Source organism: Geotrypetes seraphini, chromosome 1 (assembly GCF_902459505.1).
Source record: "Geotrypetes seraphini chromosome 1, aGeoSer1.1, whole genome shotgun sequence".
In the NCBI taxonomy this organism is placed as follows: domain Eukaryota; kingdom Metazoa; phylum Chordata; class Amphibia; order Gymnophiona; family Dermophiidae; genus Geotrypetes; species Geotrypetes seraphini.
In genome coordinates, this window is record NC_047084.1 from 520,155,311 (window position 1) to 520,174,129 (window position 18,819).

Sequence of the window (18,819 nt, forward strand, 5' to 3'; positions counted from 1 at the left end):
CCGCATGCAGCCTACACCTGAACCGGAAGCCTTCTCTCTGACATTGCATTGTCAAAGGGTATGCTTCTGGATGAGGTATGGGACCTGCGAGCAGCCGCAGCATGCGGCTCCGTGCACACTATGCCTGTGAGGAGGAGGGAGCTGGCCATAGGTAAAACTGGGGGCATCGGACCGCGGGCCACATAAAACGACCAAACGGGCCGGATGTGCCCCACGGGCCTTGAGTTTGATACCTGTGCTTCAAGAGATCCCACATGCCTGTCCCACGCTTTCTTCAATTCAGACACAGTCTTTAAACCCACAACCTCTACTGGGAGACTGTTCCATGCATTTACCTCCCTTTCTGAAAAAAAAATATTTCCTTAGATTACTCCTGAGCCTATCACTTCTTAACTTCACCCTATGCCCTCTCATTCTGGAGCTTCCTTTCAAATGAAAGAGACTGGACTCGTGCATTTATGTATTTAAACGTCTCTATCATATCTCCCCTCTTCCACCTTTCCGCCAAAGTATACATATTGAGATCTTTAGGTCTGTCCCCATACACCTTAAGATGACCACCAACCATTTCAGTAATCTTCCATTGAACCATCTTCATCCTGTTTATATATTTTTGAAGTCTCACCAGAGTCATCAATATTTCACAGGGGCATCAATATCTCCTTTTTCCTACTCTCTTCCTATGCACCCTAGCATCTTTCTAGCGAAACTACATAAACAAAACCAGACAGACCTACAACGCATTCCAAAAATCTATCAAAACCACTCTGTTTGACAAATTCATCACCTAAACAGACCATTCCGCACTCACTACGCTTTTTCCCCCAACAAACCCGAAGCAATCTTCAGGCAATTCCTACCCCTCTCACTTTCCCTCCCCCTTTCAACCCCTCTTACATTTCCCTCCACTACAACCCCTTTCTTCTGTAACTTCCCCTCAGGCATTTGTAATTCGCTGAATGTCCAGTCTTCTTTCGATGTGAACCGCCTAGAAGTCGTCTGACTATGGCGGTATAGAAAAATAAAGTTTTATTATTTTAAAAAGGTACAAGGGTAACATTGTACAAGAACAATACGGAAAAAATACATACAGAAGTGCAAATGGTTATTATTATTATTATTTTCAACTTGTTTAGCCACCTTAAGATCCTCATATACTATCATACCCAAGTCCTGCTCCTCTTTCGTGCACAAAAATTCTTCACCCCTTAAACAGTACTGTGCTCTTGGATTTTTGCAGCCCAAATGCATGACCTAGCATTTGTTAGCATTAAATCTTTGCTGCCCAATTTCAGACCATTTTCCAAACTTTGCCAGGTCTTTCTTCATGTTATTCACAACATTAGGGGTGTCTACTTTATTGCAGATTGTGGTATCATCTGCAAAGAAGCAAATATTACCTGACAGCTCCTCAGCAAAATCTATTTAAAAAATGTTAAAAAGAACAGGCCCAAGAACCAAATTTTGAGGTAACACCCCTTTCCTCAGAGTGATTTCCATTGACCACTTCCCTCTGTAGCCTTCCACTCAACCAGTTCATGAACCAGTCCATCACTTTGAGGCCCATCCCTAGAGCACTCAACTTATTTATTAGATGCCTGCATGGAACACTGTCAAAGGCTTTGCTAAAATCTAAAAACACCACATCTAGTGCACTCCCTCTATCAAATTATGTGGTCACCCAGTCAAAGAAATTGATCAGATTTGTCTGACAAGACCTGCCTCTTGTGAATCCATGTTGCCTCGGATCCTGTAATCCACTAGATTTCAGAAACATTCTCTGTTTTTAAAATGTTTCCATTCATTTACGTACCATAGAAATCAAACTTACTGGCCTATATTTCCCTACTTCTTCCTTACTTCCACTTTTGTGGAGGGACCACATCCGCCGTCCTCCAGTTCCATTTCTGACTCTAAAGAAACATTGAAAAGGTCAGCCAGTAGAACTGCCAGAACTTCCCTAAGGTCTGTTAGTATCCTCAGATATACAACATCTGGCCCCATCGCTTTGTCCATTTTTAGGTTAGCTAGCTCCTCACAAATACAATTCCTCATATTTTGTACCTGGGGCAATGAAGTGTTAAGTGACTTGCAGTGGGAACTGAATCCACAACCTCATGGTGCTGAGACAGCTGCTCTAACCACTAAGTTGCTACTCCTCCACTCCCAAAAAGAGTAAAGTAGATTTTATGCTTCTTATCATAGAAATAAGAAGTTGAATTTGACCTAGTTCATCTTAATAATGGCTTTCTTTTAGGAAATTATCAAAACCAGTGGCTTAGAGTGGTGGTGGTGCGGCGGTTGACAGTCCTGAGCGCTGTCTTGGTGGGGACGCCAGCTCCTTTCCTCCTCTTTGCCCCCCCCCCGCTCCTTCCTACTTCTCTCCCACCGCCTTCCCTTCCCCCCATCCCTCCGTACCTCTAGCTCTTTGCCAGTGCGAGCAACAGTTCCAACCTGCAACTCACACATCCCCTCGTTGGGCATGCTGACGCTCTGTTCTGTAACTATGCACACAACTTTTTGGAACGCCCATGGCCACGCCCCCTTTTAAGTTATGCATTGTTAAAGATAGGCACTATGTCTTATAGAATAACACGCAGCCAGATTTGTGCGCAAATTTTAATGGTGCTAATTAACATCAGTAATTGACTGTTAGCAGCCAGTTTTTGACATTAATTGGCCCATTATCCAGTTAATTTGCAAGCGTATCTCAGAAGCATGTACATATGAGGATTGATTCATAAGTCATAGCAACTCAAAAATGTGCCAAAACTGGAAATTTAATATATACTGTACATTTGAAAGTATGTGACATGTGCTTCTTAAAGTTGCCACTAGATAAGAGATGAGCACAGGAGTCTCTGAGTTTAGTTTAGATCATTTTATTGTGGCACACAGTGTACAGTATCTCACGTTGTCCACGGTTCGTTGCCATCGATGGAGAAGGCAGTGAATACCATCAACTGCATTTAAGATTACTTTGAAGGATGTTAATAGTTAAAAAATTTATTCTTGTACTTTGTTGTTCATGTTGTACCCTGTATGCCTCATAATTTCTGGGTCAACCAAGAACCCTCTGGGTGTACTGAAAACCTGGATATGCAATGCCAGTGCCCAGAAATGGCCTAACTTTCTATATGTGGATCTAATTCAGCCTACAGCTATCAGTGGCTTTAAAACAGCCGACTGCCACAAGCTGAATAATGCTCAAGTCAGATTTCAGAGGATGAGATGTATAATACTTTTATGTTCACAGATATCGATGAGTGCAAGGTTATGCCAGACCTTTGTGGAAATGGTCAGTGCATCAACACCATGGGATCTTTCAGGTGCTTCTGCAAGACTGGCTATACCACTGACATCACCGGGACAGCTTGTGTAGGTAAGATTTTATCAGCACATTCCCCTGTGGTTTGACAGCAATGATTTTTGTAACTGAATCCTCAAGTAATGAACTGTAGTGCAAATAGGAACGCTTTGGGTATCTGAAACTTGTGGTCCACCCTGTGTAGGTAACGGTTTATGCATGGATCAGCAGGGATTATCCTGCACCCATGGGGAAAGTAGAGTTAGATCAGGCAAGGCAGCAATCCTCACAGAATTAGATTTACAAAAGTGTGCTAGCTACACTCTTAAGGGTCTGATTCTCTTTTGGATGCCTAAGAGGTGGCCGCGGATCGGCGTGTCAATCACACATCGGCGTCCTAAAAAGAATTGCGTCTACATTGCTGAACAGACACCGTAAATATAGGCCAGCATTTTGCAGGCCTACATTTAAGGCGTCTGTCTCGTGCCTACGGAGATGCGTAGGGACGCTTAAGAACACCCAAGGTTTGAACAAGTTTCTGGAGGAAAAGTCCATAGTCTGCTATTGAGAAAGACATGGGGGAAGCCACTGCTTGCCCTGGATCGGTAGCATGGAATATTGATACTCTTTGGATTTTGGCCAGGTGCTAGTGACCTGGATTGGCCACCGTGAGAACGGGCTACTGGGCTTGATAGACCATTGGTCTGACCCAGAAAAGCTATTCTTAAGTTCTTAAGTGAAGTGAAGTTCTTCCAGATATGTTAACTTCTAGGCATCCAATAATGCCAAGTCCAACATTAAGAAATTGACGCCTGAACTCAGTGTGTCATCTGTACAAAATGGAAAGGTTAATTGCAGTACAAAATGGTTATTTTAATAGATTTCAGGATGTGTGGGGGCCAATAATAAAATATTATAATGATTAATGTTAATTTATTATTCTTTTTCCTTATGTGATAATTGAAGGAAGGGAGAGGTGGGGGAATTAGGGAGAATTGCATATATATATTGCATATTTTTCAATGATTAATATACATATGAATTTTATTATTTGTGTATGGTTATGGGAGGGGGGTGGGATATAAAGCTTTTAGATACACATTGTGATGGAATTTTCAAGTGATAATGTATTATGATAGTTTGTATTTAATGTACACTTGATGTATGTATTAAAATGAATAAAGATTTGGAAAAAAAAAAAAAAAAAGAAATTGACGCCCTTCCCCTTCAGATTGCTAGGTTTCTAAATGGGTGGTTTACATTCTATAGCAAGGTCACTGATGTTAAAAACGCCACTGACTAACAGCTGATATACAGAACATCCCATCCCAAGGAGCCAGTTGTTTGTAACCAAGGCCATTTTACCATTGTACAAGGGCCATAAGGCAGAAAGAAAAGAAAATAAATTATGTGGAGCTTTCCATATGACAGGACTGTCTAAATAGTATCAAAGGCACTCAAAATGAAAAGATTTTTAGATAAGCATAAGATATTTTAAAACTTATAGAACTAGCTTATGTAAACAGATCAAAAATATTAAAGCGTTATTTTTGTAGGACATTAGAAGAAACACTTGTTGGACTAGAATAGCTGTTTTCTATACCACAGTGTCTTGTCAGTAGTGCCGGGTTTTTTTGAATTTTTTTTAGTAGTGAAAGTGCATAACTGTGCTTTGAAACTGCAATATATCTTCAATAAATATCTTTGTCTTCAAATAAATACAGTGGTGCCTCGCATAACGAACGCCTCGCACAGCGAACGCTTCACACAACGAACTTTATGTCTTGCTCCCTACAACGAACTTCGTTTCACACAACGAAGTCGCCCGAGCTGCATCCGCGCCTACTGCTGATGCGTTGGGGGGGGCGGATCTGCGCTTGCTTCGCGCAGCGCCCGGGTGCTGCACGCGCTGTCCGGCGGAAGAAAGGCGAGCGAGAGGGGGAAGACGGAACACCAGGAGGCGGGCAGAGTGCGAGAGGGGGGGAGGGCCAAGCGACAGAAGAGTGAAGGTCGGGCCGGGGCCTCGCGAAGCCCTTCTTCCCCCCCTCTCTGCTCCACAAAAACAAACCAGGACGGTTTCTCTGCTCGTCGCCTCTTCTTCCCTAGGTTTCGGTTCCCCCTTTTCTTTTTTTTTTCTTTTAGTTATTATGTAAATTAAGTCAACGTTTACTCTTTTGCTCGCGACAAAGGACGCGCGGAGTTGTACACGGCCTCCTCCTCCTCCCTGTTCCCCACCCCCCCTTCCAAAAGCCGACGAACATGTCGAACCTCAGCAAAAGCACGGGCAGCAGGAGGGACACCAAGATGCGCATACGGGCTTTTCCTGTAAGTAGTGACCGGAGTGGTGGGGGTGGGTAGAATAAGTGATGACTGCATTCGGGGGTACGAGGCCGTTAGGCCTCGCCGTTTTTGTGCAGTTCTTGATGGGGTTGGAGAGGCAGGCGCTTCCGCCTAGATCTCCGGGGCCAGGTTACTGTTTGGTGCTTGACAGGCTGATGCGGTGCTGTGGAGGGGAGAGCACTGGGAGACACAGGTCGGGGAAAAGAGAGGCCTGTTTCCTGCAGCAGTCTGTTTACTTCCCCGATGCTAAAAAAAAAAAAAAAGAACAGTTCCCCTCATGTGGTGAAGCATCCTCCCCCCTCTTGATCTCCTGAAATAACGCCTGTGGAAGCTGAAGCTTTTGTAGCAGGGACAGCACTGGAGTCGTCGGCTCCAGCAGAGACGGCTCTTAATCCCCGGTAGTCGGGTGCATGCGGCGAGGTAAGTGGTGGGGGGGATCGCTGCGAGTACAGAAATGGCTACGATATGAGGGGGGTGCTTTCTGCCCATCAGGGTTAGACGTACTGAAGAGCGGGGCCAGCAATGCAGACGTCGCTGTGTGCCAAGGGATGTTAGACTGGGGAGGGAGGAATTATTTCCGGTTCCATTTCTTACAGGGGGAAAAAAAAATACACCAAGTAACTGAACTAAACTTGGCAATAGAAATCCCGTTTAAATGAGGTGGGGATGCTGATCAAAACGCTGCCTTTGAGAGCACTGATGGGGATTTTATGAGACTCTACTTAGTCTGTCTTTAAATTTAAAAAATGTGTGTTTTTAGATGTATCTAAATGAAAATAATAACAAAAAATTTATCTTTTTTATGTCATCTTAGCATATTTTATGCTGCAGAACGAATTATTTTTTTTTACATGTATTCTTATGGGAAAACGCGTTTCACACAACGAACGTTTCACATAACAAACTTGCTCCTGGAACGGATTAAGTTCGTTGTGTGAGGCACCACTGTATTACTTTAGTAATCAGCAAACTTAGCTTTGTGATCGCGTTGGGGAGGGAATGAACAAGCTGACATGATCATGTTTTGCCACCAGGGCTCTCTCAAGGCTTTCTCCCCTCTTTTTCCTTTCTACTGAGATTTAACAAGCAGTAGAAAGGAAAAAGGGGGAGACAGCCTTGAAACAGCCGTGCTGGAGAAACATGATCGTGTCGGCTTGTTCATTCCCTCCCTGACAGAACCACAAAGCTAAGTTTGCTGATTACTAAAGTAATATTTATTTGAAGACAACAATATTTATTGAAGATATATTGCAGTTTCAAAGCAGTTATGCACTTTCACTACTAAAAAAAAAAATTATTCACGCTAACAGAGGAAATGTAAAGCAGGAATGAAGGTGCAAAGGTGATGAATATGAAAGAAAGTGCCTCTATATAATATATATAATCTGCTTTGGTTGTACTACAGAAAGGCAAAATATCAAAAGTATGTCCCCTTTACCTTTACCATTTTCCAGAAACATTTGAGAGAAGTCCATAGTCTGCTGTTGAGAAAGACATGGGGGAAGCCACTGCTTGCCCTGGTTCAGTAGCATGGAATGCTGCTACTATTTAGTTTTTTTTTGCCAAGTACTTGTGACTTGGATTGGCCTCCGTGAAGACGGGATACTGGGCTATAAGGACCATTGGTCTGACCCAGTAAGGCTATTCTTATGTTCTTAATACCTCATGCATGACTCCTGAGGAAATTAGAAAGTCACTGGATAAGAGATAGTTTTCTATTGTGGATTAAGCACTGGTTAAAAGACAGAAAACAGAGAGTAGGTTAATTGGTCAGTATTCTGAACAGAATTGGGCAGATAGTGGATTCCCCAAGGGCCTGTGCTGGGACCACTGTTTTTTTTAATATATGGGAATAATGAGTGAGGTGATTAAATTTGCTGATGACACTAGGTTATACAAAGTTGTAAAATCACAAGAGGATTGTGAAAATTTATAAGAGGACCTCATGAAACTTGGGAGGGGGCATCCAAATTGCAGGTGAGCAAGTGTAATGTGATACATGTAAGATAGAGTAATCTAAACTATGGGCTCCTTTTATCAAGGTGCGGTAGGGGTTTAACGCGCGGAATACCGCGTGTTAAACCGCCTGCTGCGCTAGCCGCTAACGCCTCCATTGACGAGGCGTTAGTATTTTGGTTTGCCGCGGGGGTTAGCACGTGATGAAATGTCCGACGCGCTAACCCCCGTAGCGCACCTTGATAAAAGGAGCCCTATGGCTACATACCGCAAGACTCTGCATTAGGATTCACCACCCATGAAAAGGATTGAGCCCCTCAATAATCAGCCAGTGGTGGTCAGAGTTTTTTTAAATGCTGACAACTGTGGCCCAAATTAGGCTAGGGTTATGAGACATCTGGGAAAACCCGGACATGTCCTCTCTTTAGAGGAATGTCCAGGTTCCTGGAGGGTTTTCCAAAATCTGACAGTTTGTCCAAGTTTTGGAAGTCCCTGACCTCAGGGCCACACCTGGAGGGCATCTGAACATTCACGGATGTCGATGTGATGGCATCATATGCATGCATATGGCATCATTCTGTTGACATCCGCACAGGCGTAGATGCCCTTCACACACGGTCCTAATCTCAGGGAGGTTCATGTAGAGGTGGGGTGGCGGCGAAATGGGATAAGCTGGAGGTGGAATGGGGGCGGAACCAAGTATCCTCTTTTTTAATTGAGGAAATCGGGCAACCCTAAATTAGGCCCTGATGTTGAGTGCCGGCACCTAAGCAGGTATTGACATTGAATACCCAGGCTCTGTGCCAGCCTCTGGCCAGGCATGATATTCAGCCCCTGCCCCTCCATAGAGCAGATGCTTTCTGGACCCCCCTTAACAGCAGCTCCTGTTTTTGAAGCCCCCCCCCCCTTCCCCACCACCTTAGGCCTTTCAGGGCCTACTTTAAGCTCTCTGGTGGTCTAGTGGTGAGTTATCAGGTCAGGAAAACTCCCTCAATCATTCTTGCTCATGCTAGCTCTGATCTTAAAATGGTGGCTATCAAATGATGGCAGCGACCTGAGCAGATACTTGTAAGCTCAGCTTTGCTCTTACATCCTCAATAACCCCACTAAACCACATGTACCAGACTCAGCAAAATGCCAATTGCAGTTAGAAAGTAAAGAGAAAAGAAAGTTATGTGTGTTAGCTTGTGATCCGCTTACAACTTGGAATAGTGTGGAATAACATTTTTTTGAAATAAATAATTCTTCACGCTAACAGAGGAAATTTAAAGCAGGAATGATGCTGTAAAGGTGATGAATATGAAAGACAGCTGGGCAAATGTGACTCCACAACATCTGAGAACCCGCTAGCATCAGCATGCAAATGTAAAGTAAATGACTAATTTTTTTCTCATCACTTAGATCTTGATGAGTGTTCCCAGTCTCCAAAACCGTGCAACTATATATGCAAGAACACTGAAGGCAGCTTCCACTGTTCATGTCCCCGTGGCTACATCCTCCAGGAAGATGGAAAAGCCTGTAAAGGTGAGCAGGTATTGGGAAGGGGGAAGAAAATAAGTGGCTCCTGACCTAACACTAAGGGCCTTTACACTAAAATGTAAGGTGCATGCTAAGGTCAGTAGTATATTATGCAATAACAACATAATATGCACATTAAACCAGTCTGGAAAGAGTGTACACTAAAATATATATGAAAGAACTTCATATGCAGATTAAAATTTAGTGGATGCTTCCTAAGAACTGTGGTACACTCTTCTGCAGATGCTGTTTAGCTCATACTTGCTTAGACATAAAATGTTATATCTGTCTCAGAACAGAGTATACAAACTAGAAAGGGTTCTGTTTAAAGGATGCTTTGAGAGATACTGAGGTAAAGATGAGGCTATTAGAACAAGCCATATTGTAGGAGTTGGGGAGTAGGAGACCAGAGGAAGGAAGAAGAGGCCACAGAAGAAAGACATCAACCCACACTCAGGTATGCCCACTATATTCTTCCCATTTTATTGCATACTGCACAGCATATGAGACCAATTATTGCAACTACAGTACAAGTCCAAAAATCCAGATTGCTCAGGGATGGGGGTCAGTTTAGATTTTTGGATTTTCCAGATTTTCAGGCAGTGGTTTTAAAATTCACCTCATCCGTCTCTCTTCCCCCATCTAGCATCACCCCATCCGTCTCTCTTCCCCCATCGTCTCTCTTTCTCTTTGGCTTTCTTCCTCCATCCAGTATCTCTCTCTGTCCTCAACTTCTAAATACAGCTGTAAAAACAATGATGCAGGACTGTGTTCCTTTGTGCGTCACTGCTAGGTTTGTCGGTCCCACCCCCTATGATGTAGTAGGATCCTTCTTCCACTTTCTGAAGGATTCTCTTTTTGCTTGAATAGCTTCTAGAACCTCCCTACCACATTTCCTTATGTTATTAGTACCCACATATACCAAGACGGCACTGTCTAAAATCTTATCTAGGTGACTCGTGAGGTCTGCCACCTTCGTACCAGGCAGGCAAGTGACCCAGCTATCTACACGCTTAGTGATCGAATCTTCCACTAAAACGGCTGTTCTAACCCTTCCCTCCTGGGCAGAAGCCCCTGGAGACACATCCTCGGTGTGAGAGGACATTGCATCCCCTGGTGAGTGGGTCCTGGCTACAGGATTGCTTCCTATTTCTCCAAGATGATGATCTCCTTTAAGAAAACCTCCCTCCTCTGAGGCAGCCAGACTGGAGATGGGACTTCTCTACAACATCCCTGTAGGTCTCCTCTATGTACCTTTCTGTCTCTCTCAACTCCTCCAAGTCTGCTACTCTAGCCTCAAGAGATCAGACCCATTCCCTAAGTGCTAGAAGGTGAATTTGTACTATGTTTTGAATAAAGGCTCATCTTTAAAGTTGTAGTCCATCTCCAGGATTCTGCTGAAACATTGTGTTGCATGAGTTCATATCCTGCATGGTCTGGGATGATATCAACTTTTGAGAAAGATGTTGCAGCAGAGACAGAACTGTAATATTTGAGCTGTAAGTCCTTCACCAAAGGCATGAAATAGGAACGTGGAAGCATGCTCACTAGACAGCCTCTTCCTACTCATTGTTGTCCTTCTCCTGCCTTTCCACCACTGGTTTGTGGCCATCTGAGACAGTCCCTCCTCTGTGTAGATAGAGATATGGTAAAAAGGGAGGAGTAGCTGCAGGGAATGACACACAGTGGTATTGTCTGAATGTGTTTTGCTGGCATACAGTTACGGTCATTGGTTTGATTAGTCTATCTGATAACCACGGCATGCACATTGTGTCTTCAATATGAACAGCTGTTATTTTGCTGTTTAACCCTCAACAGCACAAAGTATTCATAGAGCTAGAGCAGGGATCTCAAAGTCCCTCCTTGAGGGCCGCAATCCAGTTGGGTTTTCAGGATTTCCCCAATGAATATGCATTGAAAGCAGTGCATCCACATAGATCTCATGCATATTCATTGGGGAAATCCTGAAAACCCGACTGGATTGTGGCCCTCAAGGAGGGACTTTGAGACCCCTGAGCTAGAGTGTTTGACTGCCATTGTCTTTTTGGCTGATGGCCGCCTATTTTCAGTGGGTTGGATGTATCAAGGGTGACTTAGGAAACTTCTGGTTAACACAGGAAACAGCAGGTCTGGCCAGATACATTCACTACCTCTGTAAAGTGAGATGTCCTGTTTCTTTCAGATCTTGATGAATGTCAAATCAAGCATCACAACTGCCAGTTCCTGTGTGTCAACACCATTGGCGGCTTCACTTGTAAATGCCCACCTGGGTTTACACAGCATCATACAGCTTGCATTGGTGAGGACAAGGAGTTAATAGTGCCACACTCGCGCTTGTTACATTAGCTATAGGACTGGTGCAAGTGATCATGCCTTGGGTTAAGGAATGTTTTTGGCCCATTGCGCTAGTACTTTTTAAAGAAAATTAGGCTTCTGCTTTTCTTTATGAAATAGGTGTTAATTAAGCATATTTTGATTCTCTTAAACTACTGGTAGATGCCCACTTATAAAATTACCCTCATTGTGACATCCTTTTCCTGTTTATTACATTATGCCTTAGGAGAACTATGAAGCATATCTTAAAAAGTTGGGTTTGTCAGGCAGTGGAGGATTATGCCCCTGGATTCTATAAAGGTCACCCAAATTTGGGCACCGATTTCTGATCAGCACCCAAAATAATTAATTAATGGGCTCCAGTGATTTAATTATTGTCATTAACAAGCACTAAATTGGCCCGAATTATGATTTGGGTGCTGATCTGGCTTTGCATTGCTCTGTAACAATGGGCACCAAAATTATATCATGTGCAACTCAGAAGGGGGCATGTTCATGGGAAGAGTGTTGCCAGGTAAGGGTCATTTACAAAAGCAGCACACAGTGTTACAGAATAGCAGGGATCCATGCCCAGCTTGCATACCAGGATTTACACCAGGTTTCTGCTTTCGTAAGCCCTCTTGCCCAAAGTTGAGTGCCGAATTCACTGCTCAGTGCTACTCTATATAGAAGTGCTCATCTTGAAGTACCCTTGAAGTGCATGCCAAAGTTTACCAGCACCAAGTTTGCAGCATCATTTATAAAATTTGGCTATGATAATACATATAATAGAAGTTAGGTTGAATTTACTGATTTTGAAAGATCTTGTAGTGGAGTTTTTTTTCCCATACCCATGCTTAAAGGAAAGGACAATTCATGTAATAGGATGTAATATTCAGCCCATGAAGCTCAGTGTTTTTGATAGCACCGACCATCACAAGCTGAATTAGTCCCAGATATCTGTCTGAGTATCAGCACTGAATATCCAGGTGTTTGGCAGGCAGCTGTCAGAAGATAGCAGGGTACAGCCACTATTCAGTGCTATACTCAGCTAACTGGGGACAGCATGCTCAGATATCCAGACAACAGCACTGAGCATCTGCAGTGCCTAGATAACGTACTGGTCTGTCCCAGCACTTACTGGAAAATGCTAAAGTAGTTGGTGCTAATATTCAGTGACACTATGCACTTAAGTGCCACTGAATGTTACAGTTGGGCCTGTCAGTATGATTTAACCTCTCTTGCCCACTTAAATTGTTATGAACATCGGGCCCTTAGTTTGTACCTGAGGCATTGGAGGGTAAAATAACTTGCCCAAGGTCACAGAGTACTAATGGAAGAAGCAGAATTTGAACCCTGGTTTCCCATCTCCTGTTCTAACCTCCAAGCTACTGCTCAGTGACGCACTAGTGCATGCATCTGACCATTCAGCCATTTTAAATTATGTACTGTTGCAAACTGCCAGCTAACCACATTTTCACTTTTATCCATTCATCACTTCAAATACCAAAATAATAATCATGCACATCTTTTTTCAGATAATAATGAGTGTGGCTTACAGACCTCACTTTGTGGAGGAAAAGCAATTTGTCAGAACACCCCTGGCAGTTTTATGTGTGAATGTCAAAGGGGATTTTCTTTGGATGCCACAGGATTAAATTGTGAGGGTAAGTCTGAAAGGGCCCAAACACCTAGATTCACTGGCAACACAATGTAGAAATAGAGGAAATAACACTGAGCGGGGTTCTACTAACCCAGAAGGGTTCATATGGGCCCTGCAGCAGGTAACATGCCTTAATGCTGTTAGGGCCCGATTTTTTTATACTGCAGCCAAAGTTGCACGTGCAAATCTGTGCACACTGCCAATTTCCGCATGCAACTTGATTGTTTAACAAGCCAATCAGCACTGATAATTGACAATTAACAATCAATTTTTGGAATTAATTAGAATTTATGCGCACAACTTTCTAAGCATGTTCTATAAAGTGGCTCTTGTAGATTCTGGTGTGCAGATCTCAAGGCCAGGGGAGAAGCATAGGTGGCATTCCTCAGTTAGGCACATTGGCAAAAAAATACACCTGATCTGTGCATAACTTAGGTGCAGGCATTTAGGCCTTGTCTTAGTTGTGTGGATGGGCAACACATGTGATTCTATAAACCACGCCTAACTTTAGAGGCAATTTGTAGAATCGCACTAAGTGCCAACCTTTTCAACACTGTTATATTAGGTGACACGTATAGAATTTACCCCTTAGTATCCACTAAATTGGTTTACTGAGAGACATTTATTGCAAACTATGTGACTACAAATGCGTGTTGTATTTGAAATATATAGACTTGGGCTATGATTTGAAGCCACATAGATCATTTTAAAAGAACTCTGCATGCAAATAGTGGCATTTATACATACATATAACCCCCCTTTTATGAAGCTGCGTTAACAAATTTTATCGCTAGCTGCAGTGGTAAAAGCTCCGACGCTCATAGAATTCCTTTGAGCGTCGGAACTTTTACCGCAAAGGGCAGATCCAGGCGAGTATTTTCCCAAAAAAACTTGTACCTAGAAGGGAGCCATTTTAAACGATAACGTTCAAGTATCGGGTCTTAACCCATGCATTCCCTTTATGTGGCACAGAAACATCCACCCTGTTGCCCCTACAGAATTCTTTTGCTGTATTAGAGCATTGTGATACTCAAGAAAAAATAATTGAGGTGGAACTAGAACCAGTGAAGATAACTCAAGAAAAAAAGCACTCCCAAAGAACAAATAAAAAAAGATCAAACTAGAAAATTATTGCTGCTAGAGGATTCCATCATCAGAGGTAATAACCTTGAAACACAGGTCAAGGAGCCTAAAATAATGAAATGCCTTCCAGGATCCTCAACTATCAGGACTACCAGACAAATACTACCGATAATTAGGGAAGAAACTAAGAATGCTAACGCTAATAATACCCCACTTGCAACGCAGAAAGCTTTGTGGGAGCTGGGGAAGGGGTTAAAATTTTTGTAAAAACTGTAGCTTTTTTATAGTGCTGCCTTTTATGGAAAGGGAGAGGAAAGAATACAAAATACTGAGACCTTCAATAGGTGGCTCATAAGAACATAAGAAGTAACATCTCCGGAACAGACCCTAGATCCATCAAGTCCAGCGATCCGCACATGCGGAGGCCCCGCCAGGTGTACCTTGGCATAGTTTTAGTCCCCATATCACTCTAAGCTTCACATAAGGAGATGTGCCTCTAGCTTACCCTTACCTATGTCACTTTATGCCACTCATAAGGAGATATACATCTAACTTACCCTTAAATCCTAGAACGGTGGATTCCGCAATTACCTCTTCTGGGAGAGCATTCCAGATGTCCACCACTCATTGCGTGAAGTAGAACTTCCTGATATTTGTCCTGAACTTGTCCCCCCTTAGCTTCAGTCCTCTTGTCCGTGTCACATTGGACATTGTAAATTATTTTTTTTCCTGCTCTATTTTGTCGATTCCTTTCAGTATTTTGAAAGTCTCGATCATATCCCCTCACAGTCTCCTCTTCTCAAGGGAGAACAATCCCAGTCTCTTAAGTCGTTCCTCGTATTCCAAGTTCTCCGTGCCCTTTATTAGCTTCGTTGCTCGTCTCTGCACCCTTTCCAGCATTTTTATATCCTTCTTTAAGTATGGAGACCAATGTTGGACGCAGTATTCCAAGTGTGGTCTGACCATCGCTCTATAAAGCAGCATTATTACTTTCTCCGATCTCCTCGTGATTCCCTTCTTTATCATGCCTAACATTCTATTTGCGTTCTTCGCTGCCGCCGTGTCGCTGCCTGGTGTCATAAAGAAAGCTTTAAATACATACAAGGATGGGGAAATACAGAGAAAAGCAAGAGACTATTTTGTAATAATGGACTGCAACTTTCTATGACAGGAAAAAGAATCCTTGCTGAGAAATTCAGACAATATGTTTTACGGCATTTAAACTAGAAAGTGGGGGTGGCATATATATGCCGGACACTTATGGTGGCCACCCGCAGCAAAAGAGAAGATGTGACAGTAGTAAAAATAGCAATGTAAACAACAATATTGGCACTTCACTTCCTAGCAAGGCAGCAGGAAGTGAGACTAAACAAAACAAAAAAACTATATAAAAAATGAAACTGCCACTGAAAGATAACTGGAAAGCAATGACCACAAATGCTCACAGTCTAGGCAACAAAAATCATTATCTGCAAGCCCTGATGTTAGAGGCAGGCTTGGATATTATTGATATCACAGAGACATGGTTCAGTGATTCCCATGAATGGGATGCAAACATACCAGGCTATAACCTTTTTAGGAAGAACAGAGATGGTCAAAAATGTAGAGGAGTAGCTCTCTATGTAAAGACAAGTGACTGAAATGCAGGGGACCTGAGGAAAGGAAGAAGCATGGATTGCTTTGAAAAGAGAAGATGGAATTTCTGTCTACATGAGTGTTGTCTGTAGACCTCCAACTCAATTGCAGCAAATTGATAAAGACCTTGTTGCAGAAAATCACAAGTTGGGAAAGAAAGGGGAGGTTCTGTTCCTGGGTGATTTCATCCTGAAAGATGAGGATTTGAAAGTTCCATCTGTGAAATCAGAAAAAAGAAAAGAGAAAGAGTGGATGCCTGTCAAGGGGCACCGATGATATTTTAAGATCTCAAGTTTCAAAAGGTAATAGAGATCTGATTTTATAATTTGACTTTTCTAGTGTATTTGATATAGTTGATCTTGTGTTGTTATTAAGATTGATAGATTATATTGCAATTATGGGAAATGTGGCTAAATGGTTTCAGGGATTTTTTTTAATAGATCTTACAAAGCTTATAAGCTAAATGCTGTATATAGATAGATAGACATCTAGATAGATAGATAGATAAGTTGTGCACATGCTGTTATATTTTGGTTACAGTGGTATGAATTGAAATGAACTGTTAGAACTAATGTATTGTTATTGAATGAATGAACAGTTATGATTTCTATGGAGGTTTTTTGCCAATGAAAGACAATCAGTCTGTTTGTCATGTGAGCAATATAATTTTTTTGTATGGTGATTTTGATCCTAAGTCCTAGTTCAACATTCTGTGCAAAATGGCTCTATTAGTGTTTGAACAAAAATCACTAAGCAATAAAGCATGGGAGTGTTTCAGCTATAGAAACAGGTTGATAGAATAAAGTTTCCGGGCCATGTGGTCACTATTCTGCTGGTAGCCACATGCAAAGGAAGTAGACATGCCTCTAATGGCATTTCCTTTGGCAGCTCAGCAAACTTGACATTTCAAGATGGTAAAGGAACCCACTGCCAACCTTTCTGGTGTCATGAGTTTCCTGTAAAGAGCAAAGTCATTCAGGCACCACAAAGTGTGGGGTTTTTTAAATGGTTAATTTTGCAAAATATAAATAGAATCCCTGCTTAGTAACAGGTTTTAGTACTTTTTGTACTCTGAATCCCCTCTCTGGCCTCATATTCCCTCAAACACCACTTTGGAGGGAAGAAAGGGATAAGAGAGAGTGCAGCAATTAATTGTATACTGTGGTAGGAGTCTGTACCCAATATCATTGCCATTTTTATCCACAGTGCCCAGAGAAGGTCATTTTCAAAATCATTTCAAAACATAAAACAGTATGTGGAACAAAGTGACTTGTTTCTTGTGCAAGTCACTTTGCTCTAAATGCCTCAATGCACCAACATAGAGCTTAATTTTGTTAAGGCATTTTTGCACACATATTCCAGTGTACACTCATTAAGGGCCGGATTCTACAAATCACATTCAAAAAATGTTAAAAATGTGATACAGCTCTAAGCCCTGTATGGTCTTTGTGCTCAGCAATGGACAGGAGGCTCTCTGTACCACCGGCTCTGATTATTTTTTGCTCGGCTGAAACAGCAGCTTGAGCTTATTCGGCAGCTGACCCGATATTCTGGAATGCATTTTACCAGATCATCTCTGATTTTGTTCCTTACTACAGCAGTTTACAGAAGTGCTTAAAACACACTTGTATATGTAGGCTTTCTCCAACTTCTAAGTCATAGTATGACAGTTTATCAGTCTGCTATTTTTTTAAAGTGTTATTGTTGTTCAATGCTTTGTCATCATAACTGCTTTATGTTTTTATTATATTAGCCACCTAGGGATAAGCAAGGTGTAAATTTTTATAAATAAAATTTTAGCCACAGAAATTGGACTTTTTAAAAAAAAATTGTTCTCATAGGCTTCCGTGGCTGGCATCATGATTGTTGCTGTTGTCCGGGTCTCCCCACATTTTAGTAGGTAGAACCAATATTTCAGCCATCATGCTGTGGCTTTCTGTAGGATATGCTGTGAGGTCTGCAGTTTTTCTTTATATATAGTGGGTCCACTGACCTGATTGAGAACAAGGAGGTCTGTTGGTCATGAATTTGAATTTTGTCAGGAAAGTTCATTGGTCATAGATTTAAATTTTGGTGGGAAAGTTTGTTGGTAACACAAATTTGAATTTTGGTAGAAACATACGTTGGATACACTTAAATTCTGGCAATCTGTGGTAATATTTTTCAAATTCTGCTTTCCCTGTTAGGGTAAATTCCACACCAGTGCTGCTACCAGCATAACATTCCCTGCAGTTCGAAGAAGCATTTCCAGGGGCAGGCTGGGGACAGAATTGCACTTATTTGCATATTTTGTATTCTCCAAAGTCTACACATTTTTTGATTCAGAAAAATTTCTGCATAAGTTAGCACAGGTAGATTTTGGTTAGAAAAATACAGGTAAAGACGATGATTATTCTCTATTGGACAGACCACATGCAGTATAAATATATCACAAATTCAATTAATTGTACATTATCATGAACAACAAGTCAAGAACACAGGTTCCACACACAACTGTAGTTGTTTAAACAAGAGGAAAAAGACCTCAGAAGCCTGCACCACAAAGAATATAAAAATTCTATCATAGGTCTGAAAAACCTCTTGTGACCGATTGAAAACTTTAAACTTGTCAATTAAGCACTTAAATAGTCAGTATAACAATCGGTAAAAGATGCACTTATCTGAATAATCGATAAGAGCCCGACGGGACCCGTTTCGCCAGAATTTAGGCTTCGCCATAAAATAAAGACTTATTGGCCCAAATTCTGTAACCGGTGCCCAATGCTAGGCACCTATTATGGAAGCGCCCATCTAGATAGGCGCCTATCTAAATTGAATAATAAGCTCAATCAAGCTTTTTAATCAGCAATAATTGAAACGTAGGCGCCTATCAAGAAAGAGCGATTCTGTAACAGGGCGCCTCTAAAAATTTAGGTGACCTTGAAAAAAATAGGCGCTATGCGATGTTAGGCATAGGCGTGGCTTCTTGTTAGGTGCCTTCTTACAGAATCGCTGCTCTTAAGCA

At 42.1% G+C, this 18,819-nt stretch overlaps 1 protein-coding gene across 3 annotated transcripts in view; it reads left to right on the forward strand.

Moving 5' to 3' along the window:
- The window catches only part of FBN2 (fibrillin 2), a 617,508-nt gene that overhangs the window by 562,163 nt on the left and 36,526 nt on the right, over positions 1-18,819 (forward strand). For 2 of the 3 annotated variants that reach the window (XM_033928968.1, XM_033928969.1), the window contains 4 exons: positions 3,257-3,382; positions 9,005-9,127; positions 11,304-11,420; positions 12,973-13,101. In XM_033928968.1, coding sequence (XP_033784859.1) covers positions 3,257-3,382; positions 9,005-9,127; positions 11,304-11,420; positions 12,973-13,101 — 495 coding nt within the window. Of the gene's footprint in view, positions 1-3,256; positions 3,383-9,004; positions 9,128-11,303; positions 11,421-12,972; positions 13,102-18,819 lie in introns of those variants that run through there. The other variant, XR_004537713.1, reaches the window with a different exon arrangement.